At 41.0% G+C, this 25,573-nt stretch overlaps 1 protein-coding gene across 1 annotated transcript; it reads right to left on the bottom strand.

Moving 5' to 3' along the window:
* Positions 1-3,272: 3,272 nt before the first annotated feature.
* On the bottom strand, positions 3,273-24,756 carry dhrs3b (dehydrogenase/reductase 3b). The gene is made up of 7 exons (XM_088938022.1): positions 24,672-24,756; positions 23,398-23,655; positions 8,232-8,375; positions 7,299-7,418; positions 5,444-5,682; positions 4,224-4,349; positions 3,273-3,984 (listed from the first exon to the last, which is right to left on the bottom strand). Exons 2-7 carry the CDS (start codon positions 23,590-23,592, stop codon positions 3,900-3,902), a joined length of 909 nt encoding a protein of 302 aa, XP_088794148.1. The 5' UTR covers positions 23,593-23,655; positions 24,672-24,756; the 3' UTR covers positions 3,273-3,899.
* Positions 24,757-25,573: the final 817 nt, after the last annotated feature.

The raw sequence follows: 25,573 nt of genomic DNA, 5'->3' as shown, positions 1-25,573 counted from the left end.
TGACGTTGAGCGAACATTGACTCGTGATCAAATAGCAGATCTGCCACCGAAGTGCTTATTTAACAGTTTTTTTTAGTTTTTTTAATTGGTATTGTTCACAACAGAAATGGTCAAATTCCCATTCGTACAAGTGGAATAAATGTAATGCTAGGCAATGGCCTGTTAACAGTAGTAGCCTAAAAGGTATTTCTATGTTCTTGTTATAACAGCACTCTTAACTGTAATGTGCCCGGTGGTTGACAACCAAGGGTTGCCATTTATTTTGTACAACAATAACAGGATCATCTCCCTCAATGCCCTCCAGGTGGTCAGCACTATTGTAGATCGCTGTACCATCAGCAAAGAGATTGGTTTTGGGCTTTTCAAGAAGTCCCAGAGCCGACTCACAATATAATCCCTCAGCTTCTAGAGCATCAGGAAGCCTGAGCAGATCCCAGAGACTCATTTCAGGAAAGTGAGGTGGAAAAAGGAGAGCAACAGCTGGATTATTGTCATGCATGCATTCTCACTAAGGCCTTGCCAGTTCTGTCAAGAGAGAAGTTATCTCCTTGTGGATAGCCTCACATCTTCCAAGTCAGCCACAATTCAATTATCATCTCTTCCTCGTAAAGCACTGAAAGCACTTTCCCCTGAAATCATCGTCTTTTGATTTGATTCTGATTTCCAGAATATCATCAAAAATGCACTGGGGGTTTGAAAAGGTAAGCGCCCCCTCATCCCCCACTCCACCCCAGTTTTGGTTAGCAATAAGGTTCATGGGAATGTGTGTCCCAGCCATATGTTCACTCAAACAGTGGGAAACCCAGACTGGAAACTGTATCATGCCCCCACACACACACCAAACCAACACCCCTTTTCCACCTGTGTTTGGGCCCACAAAGCAGCATGTTTCACTGGGTGAAGAGTTCACCACAGGGTGAGCTGTCTGTTGAACATCCTTACCTAATTTATCCACTGTTTGGCTAACCTTGTTCTGAACTCCCCCCAGAGACCTGAGCTGTCTTTCTAAAGCCTTCTCTCTTGCGCACATACACAAACATACACATACTCGGCAACAGACTCCCTGTCACTATCCAATTCGGATACACTTTGGAAAAGTCATCGCCGGCCCAAGATAAGCTCTCTGGGAGAGTTTTTTTCCCCTGATGCATGCTTTCCTTGAAGCTTAAAGACAAATAGCAGTCCGTATCTTCACCGTAACCATCTCCAGGTTTCTGATACAGTTCACATACCGCGCTCAGTGGGAGGCTTGCTTAAAGGCTTTGTAATCACACGGAAAGTATTTTTGGTTCGCTTAACTTCAAATTACGATTACGAGTCTTTCCTTTAATCGCCAAGAGTCGCCTGCTTTCCCCTCAGTTGTTATTGTTTGGCATTGAATCATCTGCACTTGTTATTGAAACATCAAGAAGTGCATAATCAAGGCATTGTTTTCGGTCACCCTCTCTATGTACTGGTATCTTTGCTCCTTGTCAGCCATACATTACGATTTGAGGATATTCATGTCTTCTTCTAAACTTATATCCTCATTTAAGTGTTTTTTCTATTCAAGCTTGTAAAATTTTAAAAGCCCTAACAATTAGGAGAAGAAATACATCCCAGTAATCTGCAGTATAGTCATGCAGGCACCGCTAAAGCAGCATTTCATAACATGAACATCTTAAAAGGCCAAACAAAAGCACTACAGCATGCAAAAAGAATTTGGACTGCGCAGGGTTCACAAGACACTAATTGTTCAACTAAGGGAAAAGCCAAGAAGATCTGAGATTGAAGTGTTTAAAAAATTCAAAGCTTGTTTGTGTTATATCTGTAAGATAAAAGCTTGCCTACACCTGATCTTGAGCAGTTCTGTAGTAACCTAATCCACTTGAACAATTCTATTTAGTGCTTACTACAAAGGTTACTAACAGACCTTCTAACATGCACAGTTAGGAGAAACAGGTTTTTGACATATAAAATTAAGTTAGTTTTTTCATGTAGGTAGCTTATAAAGTTAGCCCATTCAAGAAGCTATTTCATGTGCTGTACACCATGCAGCAATGGTATTTCAACACAAACATGCATCTTTCAATGGGCAATAAAAGTGGACATTTAGCAGCACGTTTCTGGACTTGTGTGCAATGTCCTTCCCCACAATACCAGTTGTACAGTTCGTGCACTGTATTTCACAGCACAATGTGGGGTTCTCTTCATACATCTGTTTGAATAGGCCAACCAACTTTATGTAAACAGCCCTATTTCATTTCTGGTGCCTGAATACATTACACATATTTATATGTCATATATTAATGACATCAATCACACTCCAATTAAGTCTGTTTAAACAACCATGACATAATTTGTTCACTGTACAAATTCAATTTCTATGGTAACCACCCACAGATGTGATTTTTAAGGCAACAGAAAGAAAGCTGTGATTGTTTACTTGAAATGTTGCTTTGGAAGTCATATCAGCTGGAGGATGAATAAGATGTTTGAGAAAAATGTATTCAGAGCAAACCCCATCTAAAATTGAAACAAACTGAGCTGATAAGGAATGTAGCAAGCTGCAGTTCACCACACAAGAAGATAATCCTGAGTGAGATGGCCAAGTAGTGACCTCTGTACCGTGTGGATGACAGCTGAAAGTAACATTTTTCTCCACAATGAGAGAAACAGACCTCATACCGATTTATCCGACCATGTGCTGGATTCAAATTAAATGTCTCGTTCATCCAACACAATGTGAATCTTAAGTTACCTAATGGTCGAGTGATGAGATGGTCACATCAGATCTAAAAGATAAAGATTTTTTGTTGTTGAAGGTCCTGCATTGCCAAGTAATGACTTTATTACTGGACCAGGGAAGGAGAACAGCTGGCTGTAATCATCATGTAAATGAGACTTCATGAGGCTCTGATGCCTTAGATCTCTGTTCCAAATTGACAGATGTAGAGAGACAAAGTCATTGGTGTATTTCACCTCTAATTTGATCTTTCTCTTTCAGCAGCTAAAATGGCTAATTGGGTGACCTTGGTGAAAAAAAGAGGGAGGGTGGGATAGAGTTGGACTCTTAGCCAGAGGCAGTAGTACTAGTGGCTACAAAACCATGCTCCCCCATGCACCCCTGAAGTACAGCATCTTTGCTATCCTTGAAACCTGCCAAACATTTCTGATCCTGGCAAGATTATTGCCGGTTTTGCCATAGTAGTGTAAACAGAGCATTGAACTGGACCTACAACAGCTCTTAACTTGATTTTAATAGCAAACGAATATAAGAAGAGGCAGCGTTCAACTTTTTAAAAACTTTTTTATTTAATTTAGACATACAACACATGTTGAGCTTACCTAATTAAAAACAAAACGAGCAAATTTAAACAATGTGCTTTACAGGGCTGCCCTGCAATAAATCAGAAAGCAAATTTTTTAAAAAAAGCACAAATCTACTTTAAAAAAACGGCACAAGTCCATGTATACAACCCACTGATTTCTGAGTGGGCAGAGTTCTTGTTAGCACAAAGTCAGCATAGATGCCTGCTTTTCAGTTTCTATATTAATTCCATGTTCAGTCACTGGTTCCACAATCCAAAAACTTCAACAGAGCCTGGAAAAAAAATTGAGGGTCTTTTTCTGGGGGTAAAGTAAGTCCAGAAAATAAAATCAATCAGGTAATTTTTTTAAAAAAGACATTGACCTGTAGTAGCATCTAAAGATAATTATGTCACCAAGCATACAGATACTGCCTCAGGACATATAGCCATTCCAGAGAAAAGCCTCTGCAAGTCCAGATTTTTCTCATTGTCCACCATCTTGAGCTTTTCACTTGCAATCAAGTTGCCCAACGTTTCCTTGTCCATTAAGAGTGGATTTCCGTATGTTAATGTCTTCACATTGTTCCAATTCTTGGCTTTTTCCCCCTCCTATGTCCGGCCTTTGAAAGTGTTCATGCAGGTGTAGCTGCCTGAGAACCTGTGAATTTCTTCAAGTGCTTGCTGTGGAATGAAGCTGCAGACAGAGAGAAAACAGATTTTAAGAGTTTTTCAGGTTCAGATGTGCCGCTCAGGGGAACAATGCTTTTAGATAGATAGATAAGACTTTATTAATCCCGTAGGGAAATTGATTAAATTTTTTCCCAGTGGGAACACTTTGTCTTTTATAAAACATGTGCAGTATTTTGACTAAATGAAGAGAATTGAGCAGTTGTCATTTTCTTCACACATTCCCGCAGAGTTGGGCCAGCTTACCTTTTGAGTATGACAAGGGCGTGCATCGTCCAGGGCAGATAGAGAATGGCAGTGTTTGTCCTGACAGCCTCCACAGTGCGTCTGGCCACAGTCTCTGGCTTTAGAGGAGGGAACAGATTTGGGAATCTGCAGCCCAGGAACAAATGAAGTTAGTTTCTCTGCCCAGATTCCTTCTCTGATTCTATATAATATTACACCATGCATTACACAGTTTTCAAAAATGGGATGATTAAAATATGCCTTGTAAAATTTTTTTTTGAACATGCCATTTATATGAGGACTTAATTATACACAGACTCACAACAAATATAAAATTATTATTCAGAATATCGCATTACCCTACCATTTACGTCTCATCTTAATTATGAGTGCCCTTTAAAATAATCATAATATCAAAATCACGGACCTCACGAAAAATGTAACCTAATAAGTTGTGTTCAAAGCAGCTTAAGAATACCTCTTTATAGGAATGTCTCCAAACACTGTTTTCCTACATGTAGCAATCAAACATAAACAATTGAGAAATATTTTGCATGTTTGTGGATTCACTGACATGTTGGAAAGGACTTGGAGAATCTTTTTGTATCTTCCCATCGTGTGCCGTGTCAGAAACCGTTTTGAGAAATCATTATATGAAAGTGAAATCTCGCAAGACATAATCAAAAGCAGAGCAATATCAGATCTAAGGCTTTGCAGAGCACTTTTGCTTCGCCAGCTGCTATGTTATGGTTGGATATCTCCTTCTGCTAGAGGCTCTGCTGACATGCTTACAATTTTAATATGGTTTCTTATGGTGAGGAAAGTTCATTCAAGCAAACAACACTTGGGGCTCTGGGTTCAATTCCTGACCTGGGGTTCTATTTGCATGGAGTTTATATGCCCAAGTGTTCATGCGGGTTTCCTCCCACAGTACAAAGATATACTGGTGGGTTAATTGGCTTTTGGGAAAACTGGCCCTGGTGTCAGTGTGGGCATGTTTGTGTCTGTGAGCCCTGCGATGGACGGAAGTCCCATCCTGTCTAGAATGTCTCCTGGATTGCACCCATTCCTCTCTGGAACAGGCTCCCCTGCGACTCATCCATTTTTTTGCTGGAAGAAGCAGCAAAGAAATGGGATGGATACCTAAACAAGTCTTCCAAAAGATCCATGGGAGTTGCTGATGTAGGTGGGCGACTGGGGGCCTGCCTTAACAACACTGTGCCTTGGTTTTGTTAACCCACCTGACTCTCATGCCCTGGAACATCTCGGTGTTGGTGTGGAAAGGCAGCACGGTGGTCGTGCCAACCCCTGGACAGTCCAGCAGCCCCAGCATTAAGCTCTCCATGAAGGCGAAGGAGGAGGCCTTGGAAGTGCAGTAGTCGATGGCCCCAGGGATGGAGGAGAGCGACAGGACCGAGTTAATGCACACCACGTGGCCGTTCTGCAGCTCCAGCATCCGCGGCAGGAACGCCTTGGTTGTCTGCGGGGAGAAAGAAAGACACGTGGCACTTAGAGGAATTCCCACGGCAGCCTTCCACCCTGGGAAGCAAAACCAAAACGGAGAGGGGCTTTTCAGCCACCTCCTTCTGGTCTTGGCCTGTCAAAACCGCAGTCGAGGTAAGGCTTGAATTTCTTCATCTCATGTCTGGATGACACCGCGGAGAACGGTACTTAAAAAGTCAAACGTTTGATCTCCATTCCAATAATAAATGACAAGATCCCACAGTTATGCAAACTGCAGGTTCAGTCGCATCTGTTCTTTGCGATGTTACAACGGGTCCAGCATTCAGTTTTTAATCTGGAAATCCCCTTCCAGCAAGTAAAGCACAGAATGTTAAGGGCTCCACAGTGATCTTTATAAGATTGTCTATCACACTGCATTAGTAGACGTGACTGAACGCAGAGCCACTGGTTAGCAAAGAGTCTATTATGTACTTTAAAACATCTCACGGCTTCTCTGTTACAGAGGATATGAGATTGCCCTCAGTACTTTTTTATTTTGAATGAGAATTTTGTGGTTTACCGGATTTACTTGAAGTGCAGCCAAGTCGTATTAATGGGTTTCTTTTAGTGACTGTTATGTGTGGTTATGTTTATTTTGCGTTTGGAATTTTTTTTTTAAAGCTATATTTAGTGCAGGTTTTTTATGTCCTGGGAAAATAAAGCTTTGCTCATGGCTAGAATATGTCAACTAAAGAAATGCCAAAATCAAGTTACAGCTGAGCTCTGGCAAAATGAGTCAAAGGGATGTTATGCAACCATTCACCTTTTGTGCTGTTGAATACATGCTCATTTAAATGCATTCTGTCGCAATCCTGCACCTTATGAGCTGTGATTGTCTGTACTGTATTCTGCACTGCACGTTTGTATGTGCAATATCCTGAAGTTTACAAGACCATTCTGCTAAGTTTAATCACATACAGTAGACTTTTATTATTCAAAAACACAAGAAATGAGAGGAAACCATTAACCCCAGCTAACCATTAGTCACTCTGGGTTGCTGATGCAACTGCGACCACAGAAATGTTGCATCAATAACGTGTTGGGTATCTGCATGCAGCAAGAACATCTTAACAGGACGTGATGTGTTCTCTCCCAGGCTTTAAAATACTTGTAGCCCCAACACAACCTCAACTCTCCTTACACTGGCTACTGATTGCATGTCGCTGAGACAGCCTATTCATTTGACTGGGGCCCCTAATATTTTAGCCACTGATCCTACCACTACTTCTACTATTACCAGTAATAATTAGAAGAAGCTGGCTCATATTATTAATAGCAGTAGTAATATACAGGTAATGGGGACTCCCCTCCACTGCAACAACTGTGTAGCACCCACCTGGATGCTGTGATGGCAGCCAGAGTTCACCAGTACTCTAACCACACACCAGCTATCAGTGGGGAGGAGAACAGAGTGATGAAGTCAGTTCATAGATGGGGATTATCAGGAGGCCCCGTTAGCAAGAGCAATATGTGAGAGTGTTATACTGCATCATCAGGCAGAAACAATCATCTTACACCTGATACTGACTAAACATATCCTACTGCTGTGAAACCAGGCCTTTGAAGGGGTCATCTGTTATGTCTTGCACTTACCCAGAACTGTCCCAGTGTGTTGATGTGCTGTGTTTTCAGCAGGGCGTCGTCATCACTGTCTATGAGGCTTTTCCCATGAACCACAGCAGCATTGTTCACAAGAATGGTAACATCACCCACCTAAGCAGCAAGATCAATGGAAACTTATAACTGGTTCTGTCACAACCAGGATCAGAGCTGCAATAGAGGTTTTATCTCATGACTTCATCTCAGTGAAGTGATCAGATTATTAGATCGCCCCGGAATCTTAATATTTGTCTTATCTTATCCAGTCCTGCAAAGCCGGCTTTAGTCTCTGAGCCAGACATGGGTTGAGACATTTATGACAGAACAAAAGTTAAAGAAGAATTACTTCAAAGGAACAGGTAACGGCTTTATTCTGTGCTGAAAAGAAAAGAAAGGAAGCACAACGTTTTGGCCATGAAGCCTTCTTCAGCTGTGTGGCTCCATGTGGCCTTCTTCTTCCACACACCTGAAGAAGAAACGTTGTGTTTCCTTTCTTTTCAGCAGGGAATAAACCCGTAACCTGTTCCTTTGCAGCCTACGCATGCTGACGCAGCTACCTACTTGAAGAATTACTTCAACTGCTTTGTCTGTTAGTAGTCAAGTGTACAACCGAAATTACACAGTACAAAGCCTTCCTGAGTGCTGCAATGCTTAATGTCTTATTCAAACACTTTCTGCTTAGTAGAAGCATAATACTACTTCAGCATCTGTTGTTTGTTACATGATTATTGGGGCATTTCAGATCTGGTAAGCAGCGATTTTAATCTTAGCAACTGAAAAATACAACAGTAAAACATATGCAATGATTTTGTTTTCTTTCTGTGTTGCTGACTTCAATTTACCTGCCACAAAATACTAATGCATTAATTCACCTTGAGGGTACCTAGCTTTAGTGAACACTGACAGCGTTGGGTTTCTGGCACTTACTTTCTCTCGCACCACCTTGGCCTGCTGGTACACCTCTTCCCTGTTGCCCACATCACACACGAAGTAGTGGCACTCTTTTCCCAGGAGCGCAATCTCCTCACTTGTTTCCTTCAGGCATTTCTCCGTACGGCCCCACAGGATCACCTGGCAGGGAAGCAAGGGGACAGAGAACAAGGTAAGCGGACCAGAACACCCCTTTTGAAATCAACCAGCCTAAGAAAGTTTTAATCTAAAACTAAAACTCCGGGCTCTGTCCTTTAAATGGTTGTTTCTATCTTTTGACTACATGCATCATTTTCCCATTTAAAAAAAAAAACTAGACCTACAAAACCTGCTAGGATGTGATCTTTAAAGACCAGAATTAAGGTCTAATTAAAGGGTTATAATTTGTTATGTTCATAAGTGAATGATGTTATCTTGTCTAATCTATATTAGTGGATGTAATTTGTGAAATATACAGTTTATGTTGAGCTGCTATAGCAACACAGTAAGCTTTGTAATTTGGTTGTTTTGAGTACAAAAGGCCCGGTTTAAGTGGCATACAACATTAGCATTGGTTACTCTAACCGATATAACATATTTCAGCAAATCTGAGCCTCTTCATGATTCTGAATGGGTAAAAACAAGAGCAAAAGGCTCATTTTGTATAGGTGTTATGTGTATGTAGGCATTTCTAAAACAAAACCATCACAGCATGAAAAAGTAGTAAACACTTTGGCACAGCATTAATCTAACAAAAAAAAAAGTTATTTGAAATTTACATCACAATGTCATCGCACTTTAACAAACAAAACCCTTCAAAGTACACCTTCCTGTGCCATGCATACATCCAGTAATCTTATCCCAGAATTATTTTATACATATCGGTGTCATTCTACCCTGGCAGACACTGGGTGAAAAGTGGGGTGTTACCTTCGTTGGGATGCATTCTAATCTCAAAGGGCACGCATGCAGGGTACGCAAGTTAATTTAGCCAGCATGCCTTTAGAAGGGGTGAGAAAAGCAGAACAACCAAGAACAAATTCAAGCAAATTCGTGAAGAACATGCAAACTCCACCCCCAATCTGAAGCTGATCCCAGGATCCAAGAACTGTGAGGCAGCAGAATTAAGTATCATGCCATGCTGCCTTTAAACCACTCAGTCAATCGCATATACTCCTCTTAAGGCTATGCCTTCTCTACTAGCATTCCAAAAGAAATAGGCCATTTATCCTCAACTGATCTTTAATAAAGCTCTCCTGGCTTTATTGTTGCATAAAAAGTATGATGCAGCAAATAATTTTCACTTAAATACTTCAGTTTAAAAAAAAGAAACAATAATTCCAATAAAACAGAAGCAGCTGGTACTCAGCTTCAAGTGGTGAAGAAGAGACAAAATGGGAACAGTCTGCTTTTGTAGCTTTTAAACTTGACCGAATACAGTAAAAGAGGGCCTGTTGCTTGAAGACATGTTGCTATACATATATTCCAGACTGTTCTTTCTTGCATATCCCCAAGGAAAGGCATACAAGGTGCCAGTGAAGTGATGGAAGTCTTGCAGTTAAAAGTTAAAAGCCTACGTTAGTGAGCTCTTACATGTATAATCGATATCCATCCCCTGCATTGCGCAAAGCAACCAGCAGCTCTTCTCTCCTATGCTATTTTGAAATGCTGGGCACATGCAGCATGCATTTGGATAGACTTTAAATATATACATGTTTACTCACTTGTGGCTCTTCAGTTCTAGTTTGTAAAACGTCAACAAAGATTTTTTTATTAAACCATTATTTCAAAACCACATCAAACTAGCACAGGACAAACTTCTTGGCTTCAATGGACCCAGAACCACAGATGAATACCACTCATCCAACACTGCTTCAGGCTTTTGTGTAAAGTTTTGTTCTGATTATTTAAGTACAAAGACAGTCAAAAATCACCCATAAACTGACCTTTTCACTTTTTAAATATTTTCGGTGCTCTCCTTTTATCTTAACCCACGAATCCTCGCCCTGTTAATCTACATACCTTTTGCTTATCAGTTCAAAATGTCGGCAAATTAAGACTTAAAAACAGAGTTCCTGTTCTGTGCTACGTGTTCTGTGTAACATATGATAGGGTGGAATTCAAAGGACTTAGAGGTATTCAAAACACACTATCACAGAAGCTTCATGTAAAATAGCATTTACTTCTTCGAAAAGCTATAAAGCTTTTTTGAACTGTCAAGCTAAGTTTGTTTGGATAGGCAGATGAACAATGTGAATTTCACAATCGTGCATGCAATGGAAGACGCGATCCCCATAAAAGGTATAACCAGCAACAAAACCCTTTAAACGAAACCAGATAGAGAAATGGTCCAACTAAGCTGAAAATCTTTTTTCAAATAAAAACTGCACATTGAAATAAAATGTAGGGCATAGGCATAAAAACATCTATTGTATTTATACAATATTTCTCTGAGGTGACTGTAATTGGCTGGAACATGTACTTCAATTGTGCCTTTGAATAGGATTGATGTACATTTACTTACTACAAGCATAATCGTTACAATAAATGTAATCACCAAGTTGTTTTTCCAGTACTGAAGTCCGGTACAAGACTATAAAATCAAGTGGTAGATTAGTTTCCGTTATACTCAGGAAATAATTCATATACTTCAAATGCTTTATTGTTAATTACTAATTTTTTACCAGCTTTAGGTCCAATTTGTGTAGAACAAAAGACTACGCTTGGCATCACCCCCATCCTCACCCCATTTTAACAAAATTCCATAAGAACGGTTACAATGAGTGAAGGCTACTGGACACATCTTGCGCACGGCACCAATTAAGCTTGTGATGGTGGTGAAAAACCCACATGGGCCTGAGTGGAACATGCAAACTCCACACAGAAGACACACAGAGACATAGTCACACACAAACTCTCCACAGGACCAATTTTCCCCCAAAATTTAAAATTAAGCTACCAGTTATGTTTTTGCATGTGGGGAGAAACTGGAGTACCCGGAGGAAAACCCATACCAACACACAGAGAACATACAAACTCCACACAGATAGCACTCTAGGACCATAACTGAACCCTGTGCTACCCAGATCTACGAGGCAGCAATGCAAGCCACTGCACTACTGTGCCAGCACCCCACAATATTATTCTTGAAAATAAATATTTGCAGTAATATTTGAATCACAGACAACGGTGCCGAGTGTAGCCCACTGATGGCCAGCAATTGATTATAGACACGTCAATCACCAATGTCAGAGTAGCAATGATAACCCCGAACACACACACCCTCCTCCTCGTCTCTCAAACACACACTCACAAAGAGATTACACGGCTCACTAGGCAGATGAACCGTGCAATTTTCTGGTCAGGGAGTTTCAAACAGTGCGTGTGTTGAGTGCAGCTGAGGGGGGCAGGACAAGTTTTGGCCAGCGGCCAGTGACCAAGGGTTATCTTCCAGCAGGAGCTCCTCTGGAAAGTGATCCGGTTTTGGTGGGGGGGAGGGAAGTGGGATACAGCAGAGAACACATCCATCAGTCACTTGCCGTCAGTGGACAGGGCTAAACAACACTCAGCAAAGACTCTCAGCGCTGCGGCTGTACTTGAAAATCATCTGTGTCTTAATATCGCAGTGCGGAAGTGGCCCTTTTGTCTTTTATAAACGCTCTATTATTTATGGAAAACACCGACTGCTATGTGAGGTGAAATGGATGATACTTCAGGCCAATGCCTGAAGCTACCAAGTTATTTACACCTGATTGTGCAATTGCTCACCCCGACCCTCCCTGCAAACCCCACCCTTTATGGGAAAGTGGTTTCAGGGCACAGTTACACATATTGGGATTTATACTACTGCTCCTGTCTGTGCAGTTTTACAGATCCTTTGTTCTGTATCCCCATAAACCCCAAATTACTTTTTTTTCACCTATGTTAGGTTTTCTTTATACCACTTCTCAGGTGTTTATTACATGTTTTGTGCTTGCTAAACAATACCCCCTCCCCCCCCCCCCAACAGAAGAAAAAATCCAGATCTTTGGGTATTTGGGGAGAAATACAGCTTTTGGAAAGGTTCAGGAATTTATTGCATCCCTAAATTAGAACACAGTGGCATATTGTTTTATTATTACAAAAATACAGAAAAGCTTGTTGCTAATCACTAAACAATGTAAAGTTGCAGATAATGTATTTTTGTGCTTGACTCCTCTGAGGACCAGTATTAGAAGTGTTTTTTTCCTTCTACATTGTTTGTAAACAAAGAATGTTATAGATTGTTAACATTCTTACAGAAAAATAAATATTTATAGCCAGGGTGGCCTGGTGGTTAATATTATTGCTCTTAGGTACTGCAGTGTGGCACCTTCTGAGAGGAGACTGCATGTCCTTGTATGTGCATGGTTTTTCTGCACATGTTCTTGTTTCCACCCCCTGGGATTCAGACTAATATAGCTCTCCCAATTATCCATATGGGTGCAATGCAATGAGTCTGTCTTCCTCCTGGGTGTAGTCCTGCCTAGTATTCTGTACCTCTAAGGATAGGCTCCATATTACTTTGTCCTTTACCAGAAACACACAACTGTCTGCTTATGAACAGATGAATTCTTATCTTTTTGAACATTCTGCCTTAGTGACCATAAAAAGCTAAATAAGAACCATTCCAGCCATCCTCTTATTTAGCATTATAATTAAGGGGGGAAAAAAAGCTTGAATGTTCATAAGTAAACAAGTTTTCTTTGATCTTCCATGGAAACTTATAAACTTTTATAATTTTAGTGCGTTTTACATGAAAATAATTATAGTTTATTTAATTCATTATTTGATCGAGTTTAAAAGGCTTAGATTTTAACATTATACACAACTTAATTATAGTAAGAATGTAGTATTCAGTATTTACCAAAGGGATTAACTGCCCTAGATTCAGTACAAAGAAGAGATCCTAAACTATTCACAGTGAGAAAGGTATGCTTTAGTCAAGCAGATCCTGGAAACCCAATCATTTCCCTCGTGAATTCTGAAGGAAATCAAAAAGTGCATTGACCAAGTCAGTCAAAGGGACATGTTTAACATACAAGTACACGGGGACACAGATGGTAGTTAAGTTTATTGGGGACATAAAGCATGACTCATTTTTTGTGTAGTTAGTCATGAGATGTGAAACTGACCATTAGCATATTTTAAGAAACAATGGGGGGGGAAGTCTTGAATAATTAAATTACTGATAACCAAATGACAAGTTGGAATGAATGCCCACCTCTCCAATTCACAGGTCTTAACTCAATTGTAGCACCATGGAGTGGTTAAATTAAGGCAGCAGACTCTGGACCAAAAGGTCAGGGGTTCAAAACCTTCCTCTAGTAAATGCCTTGCTGTATTAATGGTTATCGATGTGGAGTAGCACAGGGCCGAAATATTTTTCCCGTTAGCCCAGAAAAGTGAATTCCGGATTGAGTTCAGGGAATCTTCTTGCACGCAACTCTTCAAAAAGCAAGATGCGCACCTGTGAGCAAAATCCAATTGGGATTCTCACCAGTAATTTGATACAGATAGATATCTATCACCTCTCCAAGGAGCACACTTCTTTCATGTAAAAAGGAGCTCCACAAAGAAAATCAAACACAGTATGCCATGAAACCTTAGATCTAGAGAGAACAAAGGTCCTAAAACGTCTGCACATAAAACTGAAATATGATTGCTGAAGAGGTTCATAATGGATAGATCATTCAGATTTAGAAGAAATTGCTTATTGTGTCATTTGTCACACCTGCTAATTACACAATCAGTTTAGCTACTCATTGCTACCCCTGAGCATTAATATGTATTATAATATTTTAGAGTCTGCTGCATACATGTTGGGTTTCTGCTTCATAATCCTAGTCTTAAAGTTTCCATTTAATGTGAGAAAATGACAAAAAGTCTCCATAATGATCTGCTTACAGCCTGCTGTGAAAAACAGGTCCAGGTTAGTCACACTTACCAGCATACTGAGAAACAGGTGTGATCAATAAGCAGTAACAAAATGACCTCAGAACAGCAAACTGAGACAAAAGCATAATACCAGGAAACACAAGCATCTATGTCTCATCTGCATTTCAAACAAGGGTCAAGGAGACACCATCCTGTCCTGCTTCGCACCGACAAATTGCCCTTTTAGGAAAAAAAGTGACTACAGTTGTTGGGTATAAAAAACTTTTTTTTAAAAGACAAAAAAAAAATCAATATCAAGCTTCTAAGCCTTATCTCCCCTCCTTCCCCAATATCATTTAACATGTCACTAATCAGCTTGTATTTTAAAATGACAGGTGTGCAGTTAATTACCAAAAATGACTGCTTTCTCACACATTTTATTAGGTATGGGAAACATTGGGGGAGCCCAAAGGCAATTTAAATTTCACACAAAACAAAAACCCCAAGTATATTCCAGGAAAGATTAAGTCACGCATTTTTCTCAATTCTGCCTCAGCATGTCCATGATTTTGCTGCTCTGCCCCACACCTTCTCTACAAAATAAGGCAAGAGGAACAATACCAGTGCAGTAGGGAATCAGAAGCCTATAAACCACGTCCAACAGGAATAAAGCAATCAACTGTGTGAAAGTGGTAAGTGACAATGACCATTTGTTGCACGAAGAAAATTGAATCCCTCTTTACCTCAACACAGTCATGGAAAAATCAGCAACTGTTCTTTTATCAGTAAATGTTTGTGTGGCAATCTACACAGCCCTCCTCCCAAACTACTCAGTTCTCTCCCGTTGGGGGGGGGGGAGCAGGAGGGAGGAGCATCAGAGAGGGCAGTAGGAGTTCAGGAGGCAGTTGCCTGCCACTGTCCCATTAGCGCTGAGACAGAAGGGTCAGGCTCAGGACAACACCCAGCTGGGAGCCACATGCAGCCTCAACCCCACCTCCCTCACTCAGCAATTTATATAGACTCACTTCCTAATCAAGGCACTGGCGACCTGGGCCCTGCTGGCACTTGACATAGACTTTAAAGTGCTGGTGCAAAGTAGGGCATGTCAGAGCAAGCCGAGGGCACACCAATTCATTGTACTGTACTGTTGCGACATTCACCAAGCCTGCAAATCTCATCCAAGCCATCAAGACTTGCAGCAGGCCTTTTTAATCCAAAGCTACTAAAATCCCATCTGATGAACAGAACAATAAGTGCTACATTTTGCACTGTGGAACAGCCTAGCACATATGAGATCACTGCAATTTACAATACTCTGACAGATTTGTAAAAAGGACACCTTTCAGCTACTATGTATACCACAGATTGCAATTTGAAATGGACCTGCAGTTGTTTCTTCCTTTCATGGCGTAATGTGGGTTAATTCTGCTCCGATTGCTCTGCAGGCTGATGATTGAGGCCTTCTGTGAAATGTTTCTTTTTTTATTAACTTTCAATTAAATGAGGTGCTGTGCTTAAACATGCAAAGTATTATGGTTGCACTGCTGAAAGGAGGGTTATACAAAGTTGTCTGGAATACAAATTATGTGATCTGTAGAACAGTAGCAATAAAAGGCCAATGGCTACAACCTTGATGTTAATTCTGTCTGCCTGTCAGTCTGCCAGGGCTCACTTCAAAAGCCTCCATTTATATCTTCAGGCACTAGCACAGTAGATAAGAATGGGGAAAAAAACACAAATGCACTCAGCCTTTTGTGTAGCTACACTACAAAAAGAACTAAAGCCAAATGCTGCTTTCTGAGACTCCCGCTTAAAGTCAAACTGGAAAATTACCAGACACTACCTGCACAACTACATTATGGTAAAATTTTGCTCTGAGGACATTGTAACAAGGCTAAGGCAAGGAGCACTTACGAAATCAATCAATCATTTAGCTTTTTTTTTTAAAAAAAAGCTTTTAAACATGTACACAACATGTCTCCGGGAGCTTTTACGCAAGAGAAAAATCATGCAGTCAGAAAAAAAAACAGTCCTATCTTTAGTCCTGCTGAGAGATAAATGTTGTGTTTGTTGTAAAAACAAGTCTAAGTGGCACTGCCAATTGGACATGCATTTTCATTAACTTGACTCGTAGGTGGGGTTTGACTCCTTGAGGTAACCCTAACCCCCCAGCCTTCTGCACAAGCCTTCTCTCTCCTGCAGAGTGTGGCTTCACAGGCTTCAATGACCGCACTTCCTTTCGGGGGAAGAAAGCCGCACAAATACACAGCAATGACATCACCAACCTCCTTTGCATTAGTTGGCTGACCTGCAGTTGAACCCAGTGCTGTAAACCATCTACAAGGTGATATGCAGCCACACCCCACCCCCACCAGGCAATCATTCCCACACAGGGACACCAATAGGTCCACCTGGGAAGCAAGCAAGCAAGGAGGTATTCACAGCTAAACTTAAAAGTCAATACAACCCACTCTCTGAATTGAAGCCCATCTACAGAACAAACAAATTCAAGACAAGAGGCTAAATGCTGCCATAGGCATATATTAACTTAACCCTTTCCCTTGGAGTATTTTGTTTTAGTAATCGCATAACACAATCAATAGGGGAGGTGTAAGAGGAACAGATTAAGTGAAGCTTCCCCTATGCTGCAGTTAATTTCAAAAGTAATAACTGAAATGCAAAACGGTTGGTCCAATTTGCTCTCCTTCAAAACTCCCGCACGTTTAAAATTTTAGGCTCACCAAAATAAAGCTGCACCTGTCAGCAGCAGCTAAAAAAAAAATAATAAAGTAATGAATAAAACATTACTTCCAAAGGTTTCCAATAATACAGGAAATTCAGGCTCTTAATTAAATTGGCTCATGCAAAGCTGTCTTTGTATGAATGTTGTGCAAAACTGTGCCATTTTCCTGCACACACCCATGCTCAAGAAGCAGGTTCTAAGTGTGCAGAGTTAGCTTTACTCCCCCCCCCCCCCCACTTCATAAGAACAGCTCCTACAAGTCTCTGCAACTCTCAAGGGCTTGAAATGCATCTTGCATTGAACCACATACACAGTGCACACAGTAGGCGTTTCCTTTAGAAATCACAGAATATCCTCTGTGTTTAAGTCATTGCAATGGCCCACTTTCTTATCCCATTATTCTGGCTGTCATTTTAACAGGGAATGCAGAGCAAACACTAGGTGCTGGACTCCCCCATATGTATTTTGTAACAGCATAGATTTTGTTTTTTCTGGCATTCCCAGCTCAGACCTGCAATGCAGTGGTATCTCTGCATTGCAAACGCAAATTACAGCCATTTAAAATGTAAATGCTACCCCCCCTTTACCTTTTATTGACATCCCCTAGGGGAGGGAGCTAAGCGGAAACCAGGAGGTTCAAAAGCCACACGTAATTGTGTCTTGACAAAGGAAGCCGTCTTGTCTGTCAACACCCCCATTGTTGGGCACTGTCAAGGCGTGAAAGCTAGCTTCGGAAACACCTGTGTTTGTGTGTTTTTTTTCCAAATAGATACAGCTCTTTAAAGCTAAGGCAATGGGGCCCAGAGTGGGTAAAAAAACCCATGAAATCATACACTTTACTGCACTAACTAGCTATACAAACTGGAATTTCTTCATTCGCAGCCAGATTCTACAAAGTGTGGCAAGGGCAATGCACAATTAAAAGGATATTTCAGTGTAATTTCCAGTGTCACAGTGTTAAAGAGAAAAGTTTTTAATCATTTATAAGCAATAAAATGTAAGGTTTCTATATACATGTCTACCCCAGACTTTTAAAGACTTGGCTACATGGAGCATGTCACTGTAATGTGTTTCCCCATACACATACAATGTTTCTTAAGAGTGTTTTTAGATTTAAGACCACGTTTATGATCTCCAGGTACTCCCTCCCACCCACATGCTCCATTTACATCAGGAGCCTTGACATTAGGACCTTAGTTCTGACCACTATCAAAGAGCTTTTATAGCCATCCTAACACCGGAGGTTTTGGTCGGAGCTCTTCGCACATACCCCCTGAAGCGGAAAACATCCCAGGAGACATTGAATTCTCCACCCTAAAACAAGAGCCAAAATCTCCCCAGATCACAAAGGATTATGAGCAGGCATCACAGAAATGGTTCAACTAGGCAGCTGTGTCAGCATGTGTAGGCTGCAAAGGAACAAGCAAAGGTTTATTCCACACTGAAAAGAGAAGGAAACAACGTTTCGGCTGTGGAGCCTCGTTCGGGTGTCAGCCCAAATGCTATTCGTTTGACACCCGAAGAAGGCTCCACAGCCAAAACGTTGTGCTTCTTTTTGTCTCTTTTCAGCATGGAATAAACCTTTACTTGTTCCATCAAAGAAATGTACTTGTTCTGTGAATGTTGGTATCCCAACTGCAATAACCTGTAAAAATGCCGTCGTGCTGCCTTCATCAAATTCACCAAAATAAAGTATCAGAGAGCAAAATGGAGAAATAACACAGCACAGCACCCAAACCTGACAAATTAGCATCTAGCCATGAGCTTTACACCCAGTAATTTAATACAGAAGGTAGTGATTCAGTTTTGTTTGGTCCAGATGCTCCTTCCTCTTCTTTGCATTCCTATAGGCATGCTATGCGACTGTGGGTGGCGTTGCTTCACAATTCCCCCTCAGTGAAACGACCAGCAATACGTCTGCATTATGCTGAAGTTGAGATGGTTCCTAAATGTGGTTATCGTGGCTTTTCTTGGTTTGTCCAAGATGTCTCTGGGCATATTAAACATGAATAGAGCAAAACAAAATACAAGAGATCTACATACAGCCCTAGCACCTACAAATCAATGGTTACAGATGAGAGCGTTCGTTGTTGAATCTAGTTAGAAAGGACATACTTTGAGGGTAAATGTCTCATTGGTTTAATAAACGTCCAACTGTTAAGTGTTGGCAGCTAAATCTACACTAACCACGTTTCCTCCTGCAGTGTTTATGTACAGTACATCCTGGGTCTGTTGCCTGTTCCCACTGTAGTCAATGATGCTATGTACACTTGCACAAGTCTTATTTTAACAAACCATTCGCCATACATTGTCCCAACTGCCCAGTAGCCCCTCCCAAAGTCCCAGGATATTTGTAGGGGTGCTGGATTGCCCAAATGCTATTTGTTTCCATGCTATTATTCAAAATTGAAGTGGGTGTCCAGATGATGAATTGGGGCTCTTCCTACTGAAACCAAAACGCTCCAAAATATTATTTTAATATAAGAGCGCTGAAAAAAAACCAAGACATTTATTGCTTCTGAAACTTAAGTTTGCTGCCTTTCATTAAAAAAAAATCAAACTGCAAGATTTGGCCTATCTTCTTTTCCAATCGTATTCTTTCCAAAAAATACAACAGCGGCTGCTGCTGTCAGGGCTAAGCGCGATTTGGCCAGATGCTTCAGTGTAAAAGTTCAGCTTGCTCCTAGGAGGGAAATATAAAATGTTCATTACTGGAACTGCGGTTGACATGACCGGTAACACCAACAGTACTTGACAAAGAAACTGGGCCGGTGTGCTCTGCCAAGTCCCTGTGCCCCTCGTTAGTCCTGGGGAAGTGTGAAGCTATTTTTACGAGCTTGCTAGCCCAGTTTGCATGTTTTCTGAGGGTGAGGCAGCCGCCACATATTTTTCTCCTCCAGTATCTCCAACAAACATTTTTTCTGAAGTCCAGACTGTACAATCCAGCCCACTGACACTGGGAAAAGTGACAGGAAAAAGATTACAAAATGGCACTGCTTTTAGGGGTTGAGGGGAGGCTAACCCAGTCTATCAGCTTGTCACATCACTCATCATGTTTCAAACACGGGGGGAAAGAAACTTATCTTTAGCATAATACATGTTTAAAATAGCCCATTTTCAGACAAGATCAAGTCCTTTGATAATAAATCTGGTCTTTCTCAAAAAAAGATACTAACAAGCCAAGAGTCTCATTTTTCACCTTATTTTTAGATGTCTTTTTTTGCATTTTGCCCAATACTTTTAATGCCATATCAAGTTTGACAAAGGAAAAGCTGATACCCAACAGAAAACAGGAAAGCACATTAATGAGAGGGATACATATTCACAGAATTTATAAACTGAAAATTGGTAGGCTGATATTTAACAGAGGTTAAGACTCATGCATGTTGTTCTGCTACCAACTAATTATAAAAGGACTATTTCCCTTTTCTTTTCATAGCTTATACAAAATATACAAATCTTTCTTTTATTCAGTGTGAGTATTTTGTATAGACAGCTTCCATTTCATTTTTTCTAAAATTATAACACTGGTGTTAAACGAGATCAGTTTAAAAAAAAATCATAACACAGAAATATGGCTTTTTACTCTTCCTGCAGTTTCTGCTTTCAAAAGAGTTGAAATTTTATATGATTCTGATAAAGCGGTTTTGGTATTAATGCAAGACTACATATTTCAAGACTGGGATTTTAGCCAATGTGGAAGCCTGCAAAGGGAAAAGGGTACAACAGAGGAACTGAGACCTTGTGAACATTAGGATCCAGAAAAAACAGCTGCAACAAGGGATCAGTGTAACTACACAAGCATACCCAGATTGTAAGCGTGCCGGTCCATCAGCATGTCTCAATGCAGGTACTGTTTAGCACACTGTTGCACTTTTTCACAGGTGTGAGAACAGAAGATCCACATGTGGACTACAGGGTAGAGTGTATTGCCCTGTAGAGGAAGGATCGCAAGCTTTCACACCGGGTTAGGGCTAGAAAAACTGAATTATAGCCTACTCTTCACCTGTGCAAACATTCCATAGTACTGTAATCTGTTCTTCAACAACATAGTCAGTCAGTCGCTCTTTCTGCTGAAAGTTTTACAGATCAATCACCACAATAGCTATTTTCCCTAGACTTTTCTTTGAATACAGGCATGTAAAAAAAATCTTGCGATTTGAGTGAGAGGCCCAAAAGCACTGTCAGGGCTTGTCCAGAATGTAACAGACCCTGCTTCATCCCATCAGCGGTCAGATAATCCTGCGTTAATAGCAGCCGAACAAAAAGAGCCTTTTCTTCCTTGAGATCTGCCCTCTGTTTGACCTGCAGTGTTGTGCAACTTGAACCAGAAATAAAAGGAATCTTAATGCAATCTCATTGGCAAGTTTTCCCAAAAAGAAACATGGATTGTGACCCTAATGCTGATATTTATAAAGAATGATTAAAAGGCAGGCCAGGATCCAAACCTGACTTAATGAATAGCACCTAATACTTTTCCAGGACCAGTCTGGAGCACTAAGGCTGCCTGATTATATAGCTACAGGTTCCTCATAATAGATCATTTGGGTACTGTCAGTTTTATTCATTGTTCATATAGGTGGAGATTTGCTCTCTAATAAAAAACAAGTCTGATCAAATGAGCAAAAAGCTTATCTTTTGTTATAAAGTTTTAGAGAGGTCTAACAGAGGTGTTCAGTGCATTTTGGGGACAATTTAAAGCAACATAGCAACTTTTAAACAGCGCATACTGTATACCGTGTAGTATGCCACATTAAAGCTATAATACAGAATTTAAACTGTGGCAATCCGAGGCAAAGCAGCCAGTAAATCTTGATACGGCCTCCCTTCAGTCGTGGGAAATTTAAATATACGGTATAGAAGTACAGAAGAGTGACCAGTGACTGTTTACTTCAGTCAACCGAGAGCAGACTACATAACCGCAGTTCGTACCCGGTTTAAAATTGCTCTGTGCAGCGTTCCGTCTTTCCGTGCGATACCTGCAGGTATGGCGAGTTGCATCTGCGCTTATAACAAGAGGTTCCTTGTATGAAGTCCAACAATTAGTTTCTCACATTAAACTTATCACAAATGATCTACTACATCACAAATGTAGTCGTTATTCTCATGTAGCGAAACCAGAAAGCATCCTTTCAGCTGTTTTCTGAAAAGCTGTTCTAAGGGGAATTTTAAAAGAGCGCCGCTCTTTTCCAAGTGCACGTCAAGGGGCTTAAGCCCACTGCGTTTAATTTGCGAGAAAACGGATACTGAAGGCGTCTATTAGTATGCAATTGTGCTCAGACCTTCATAAAAAAAAATGTCACAGAAAACGTTTCTCAGTCTATCCGCGCTACAAGCGGTGGGATTCTCGCAGGAGTCCCGCTCACGAGTTGCATAATTATAACACGAGTTTTAAGGTTAAAGTCCGATTCTGTTTTCATACACGACTTCGCGACGGAGACGCACAGACGCTTTCAACAGAAAAGTAACGAGTTAAAGTGCGTTGCGTTTTGGTGAAGTTCCTTACCTTCCAGGTCATCTCCTCCGCGAAACCAAAACCGCGGTCATGCCTGTCCCTTTAATGAAACTGAATGCATTTGATAAAAAGCATCAACTTTTGCAAGAGAGCTGCGAGCTTTCCATGTTAACTGGCGTAAGCCCAGGAAAACGTTTTTTGAACGTTGCCCTCCTGCAGAAGTGTGTAAACAAGCATTGCTATGGGGAAACGTTACCTGCAGCATCTCAAACTTCTTGCACAGCATTATCTTTTAACAAGAAACTCAAGTGAGGTTCTTTTCCGATTTTATGTCTTAGGCGCTTCTAGCTCAAACAACTAATGTAGCGATTAAGGGGATGTTTTTTGTTTAATGTAACCATTGTTTTAAGCGCGCATGGAATAGCAACAACGTCCTTTTATTATCAGTTTTGATTTCCCCAATTCTTAGGTAAGGAGGCTTTCTCCATCAGCTGAAATTCTCTTGGTAGGCATGTATTTCAGTGCAAAAGCATCACTTGGGTCACAGCTAAAGGAAGAGTTTACCATTCCTACCTGCTTGTATAACCCTTTACGAAAATAAACCAAAGGACACCGTAGAATTATCGCATCTCTGAAACTGAAACGTATATTTCTACAACCCACCTATGGGTTATTTTCGTCAGGGACAGCAGCAAGCTAACTTACCTAAGCTCCAGTTCAATTCCACGCAAATTCCCCAACAATCAATGGGTTTTAGGTCACGTTATAATTAGCTACATTACAAGAGGGCTGACAAGGTTCGCGTTGTAGCGTGGCCTATCTGATGATAGACGATTCCGTAATGATGCCAATTTAACATCGAGCCATCGCCAGCTACTCGTCCAGCTTTTTCCAATTCGCAGTTTACGTCATTTCCCCTAAAGCACATTAAAATACATGACAAATACGGCAACTCCAGTGCACTGAAGTTTTTTCTTTCTGCTCGGAAGAATTCAAATACAAGGCTTTCTCTCTTTGGCAGTTGAATCATTTTACGATTTAACCATTTATTATGTAAGTGGGTTAAACAAGCGTCGTCCTATTGCATTTACCTTCTTGGCCCCCTGCTTCGCAAACTCCTTAGCCAGGTGACGGCCGATGCCTCGTCCCCCGCCGGTGATCAGCACCACCTCTCCGCTCAGATCTCTGAGTCTGGTCGGCAGGATCACGGACAGGCTTGCCTTTATTATAAAGTACACCATCTGGATTGGGAACAGTATTGCGGATCCCAAAGCCTTCAAATCCATTTTTTTTCCCCTTTCGGTCGCGGGTAAACAAACAAGTGAGGTCGGGGAGAAGATGGGGAGCTCCTCAAAAAAAAAATAAAAATAAAAAAAAATAAACGGAAAGGAGCCCCGATTTCAACAAGTTTAAACGAGGCAGCTCCTGGCTATAAAAACTCGCTCTCCCCCGTGCACAGGCGCTTGCGTCTTCTATTATTTTAAATGGCACAGAAGGGATTTCATCACGAAGCCGCGAAGTTTAGTTTTCAAGCGATGTTAAACCCTTAAAAAAAATCGATTTTATCTTCAGAATCGAACTCATATGAGCAGCCGCGAGAAATCCATTGCTGCGCTGGAGAGTCGCTTGCAAGCTCAGCGAGTGACATAAACTTTGCCCCGTGTCAAGGTAAGGCAAATTCGGCTGCCCGGTGCCACTTTGGTTACGCACCAACGTAGGCTATCACCTTTCCTTTAAGCATGTGTGCCCACAATCTAAAGCAATTAAAAACAGACCGTCAATATACTGGTCATATATGTTATTTTAAAATAATATGCAAAAATAGCGAACGTCCCTGGTATTCGCGCTGCGTAGGAGCTGAACTGTGGCTGAAAGCGATGCCGGGTGCAGGGTGTTTATCCTGAAGACATTATCACCACTCACTAGGTTGCTACTCAGTAGTCCTTTTCCATTCCCTCAGTGTCTGGAAGACTTGGATCTGATGGGAGTTTTTATAGACCATTAATCCTGATTGACAGTTTAAGTGTTCGGGAATATTTCACTACTGTGTTGTCTGTGAGTGGCTGTTTAAGTCTCTCCGTTTCCCCACCCCCAAAAGCGAAGCAGCTACTCGTATTTAAGTGCAGGCACCCCCTTACTTCGGGTGCTAGAGTTCAGTGATGAATATTTTTAAGGCTCTGCGGGCTGGCCACCTCGAAGTAAAATCACCCCCACCTTATTTGAAATAACTCTCACGACGAAATTGCAGCGTTTCTGACAAATGCTTTGCAATATCCCTTTCGTGAAATACCAGCGCTGAGCGAGTCACTTCGTCTGAAGGAGAAAAAAAAAACAGTAGCTGCAAAAGTCTACCTATGACTGATACCTGCAAGTTGCACGTTAGCCAAGTGGATCTCTTGCAGTGCGAGATGTGCTTCCTCTCCCAGCAACCGGAGAGATTGCTGTCGTGTCAAAATCCGCCAGCAGAATCCGGTGAACACGCGTCCAGACTTGATGAAGGGGAGTGATTTTATTATTTCCTTGTCAACGTGCGCTTTGAAAGCGTGTTCCCTTTAAACTGGTATTGATTTATAATGAGACGCGGTGCAGGTTGCGGTCAGTTGCTGTTATTCCCAGACTTATCTCAGCGATTGGGAAAAAGGGAGTCTTAGTTTTTATTTCTACAAAATACTGTTCTTATGTTCAACTTTCATCGTTAAAAAACAATTGCTAAAATGACGATTTCAGATATATTCTTACCTTTTGCCTCTTCATTTGATAAAATACCTCAATGTTTTACAACTGCATACACGCATTTTATTCAAATTTATGTACAGTTTATAGAAATACCACCCTCGCTGTCAAAGCATTCACTCCGTTAACAAATTCTGAAAACACCCAACAACAAGCCCACAATAACAATTTTCTCTCCAGGAAATTAAATGAATTAGTTTAAACTCCTTTTAATTGGTCCTTCAATGAAACTGAAATAGTGGGTGGGCACTTAGAGAAAGTCAAGATTTCCACACCGGGCTGATCCATTGCACATGTGTCCCATAACCCTAAAAACGGTTATGAGGCATAGGAGGTAAGCCAGCCTATATAGCTAGTTTTGTTGCGAGTAGCTAATTGATTCAAGGATACCGTACTCCCATTTCTAAAAAGTAGTTGAGGTATCAGCTTCAATATTCTGTCTCAGTAGGTTGTTCCAGAATCCAACAAATCCTTTCTGCCTTTTGTTCCAACAAGCCATTTTCCATACTGCTTTATCCAATTGAGGATAGCGGG

This window comes from Atractosteus spatula, chromosome 20 (genome assembly GCF_055471065.1).
Source record: "Atractosteus spatula isolate fAtrSpa1 chromosome 20, fAtrSpa1.hap1, whole genome shotgun sequence".
In the NCBI taxonomy this organism is placed as follows: domain Eukaryota; kingdom Metazoa; phylum Chordata; class Actinopteri; order Semionotiformes; family Lepisosteidae; genus Atractosteus; species Atractosteus spatula.
This window is presented reverse-complemented; position numbering and strand designations above follow the sequence as displayed.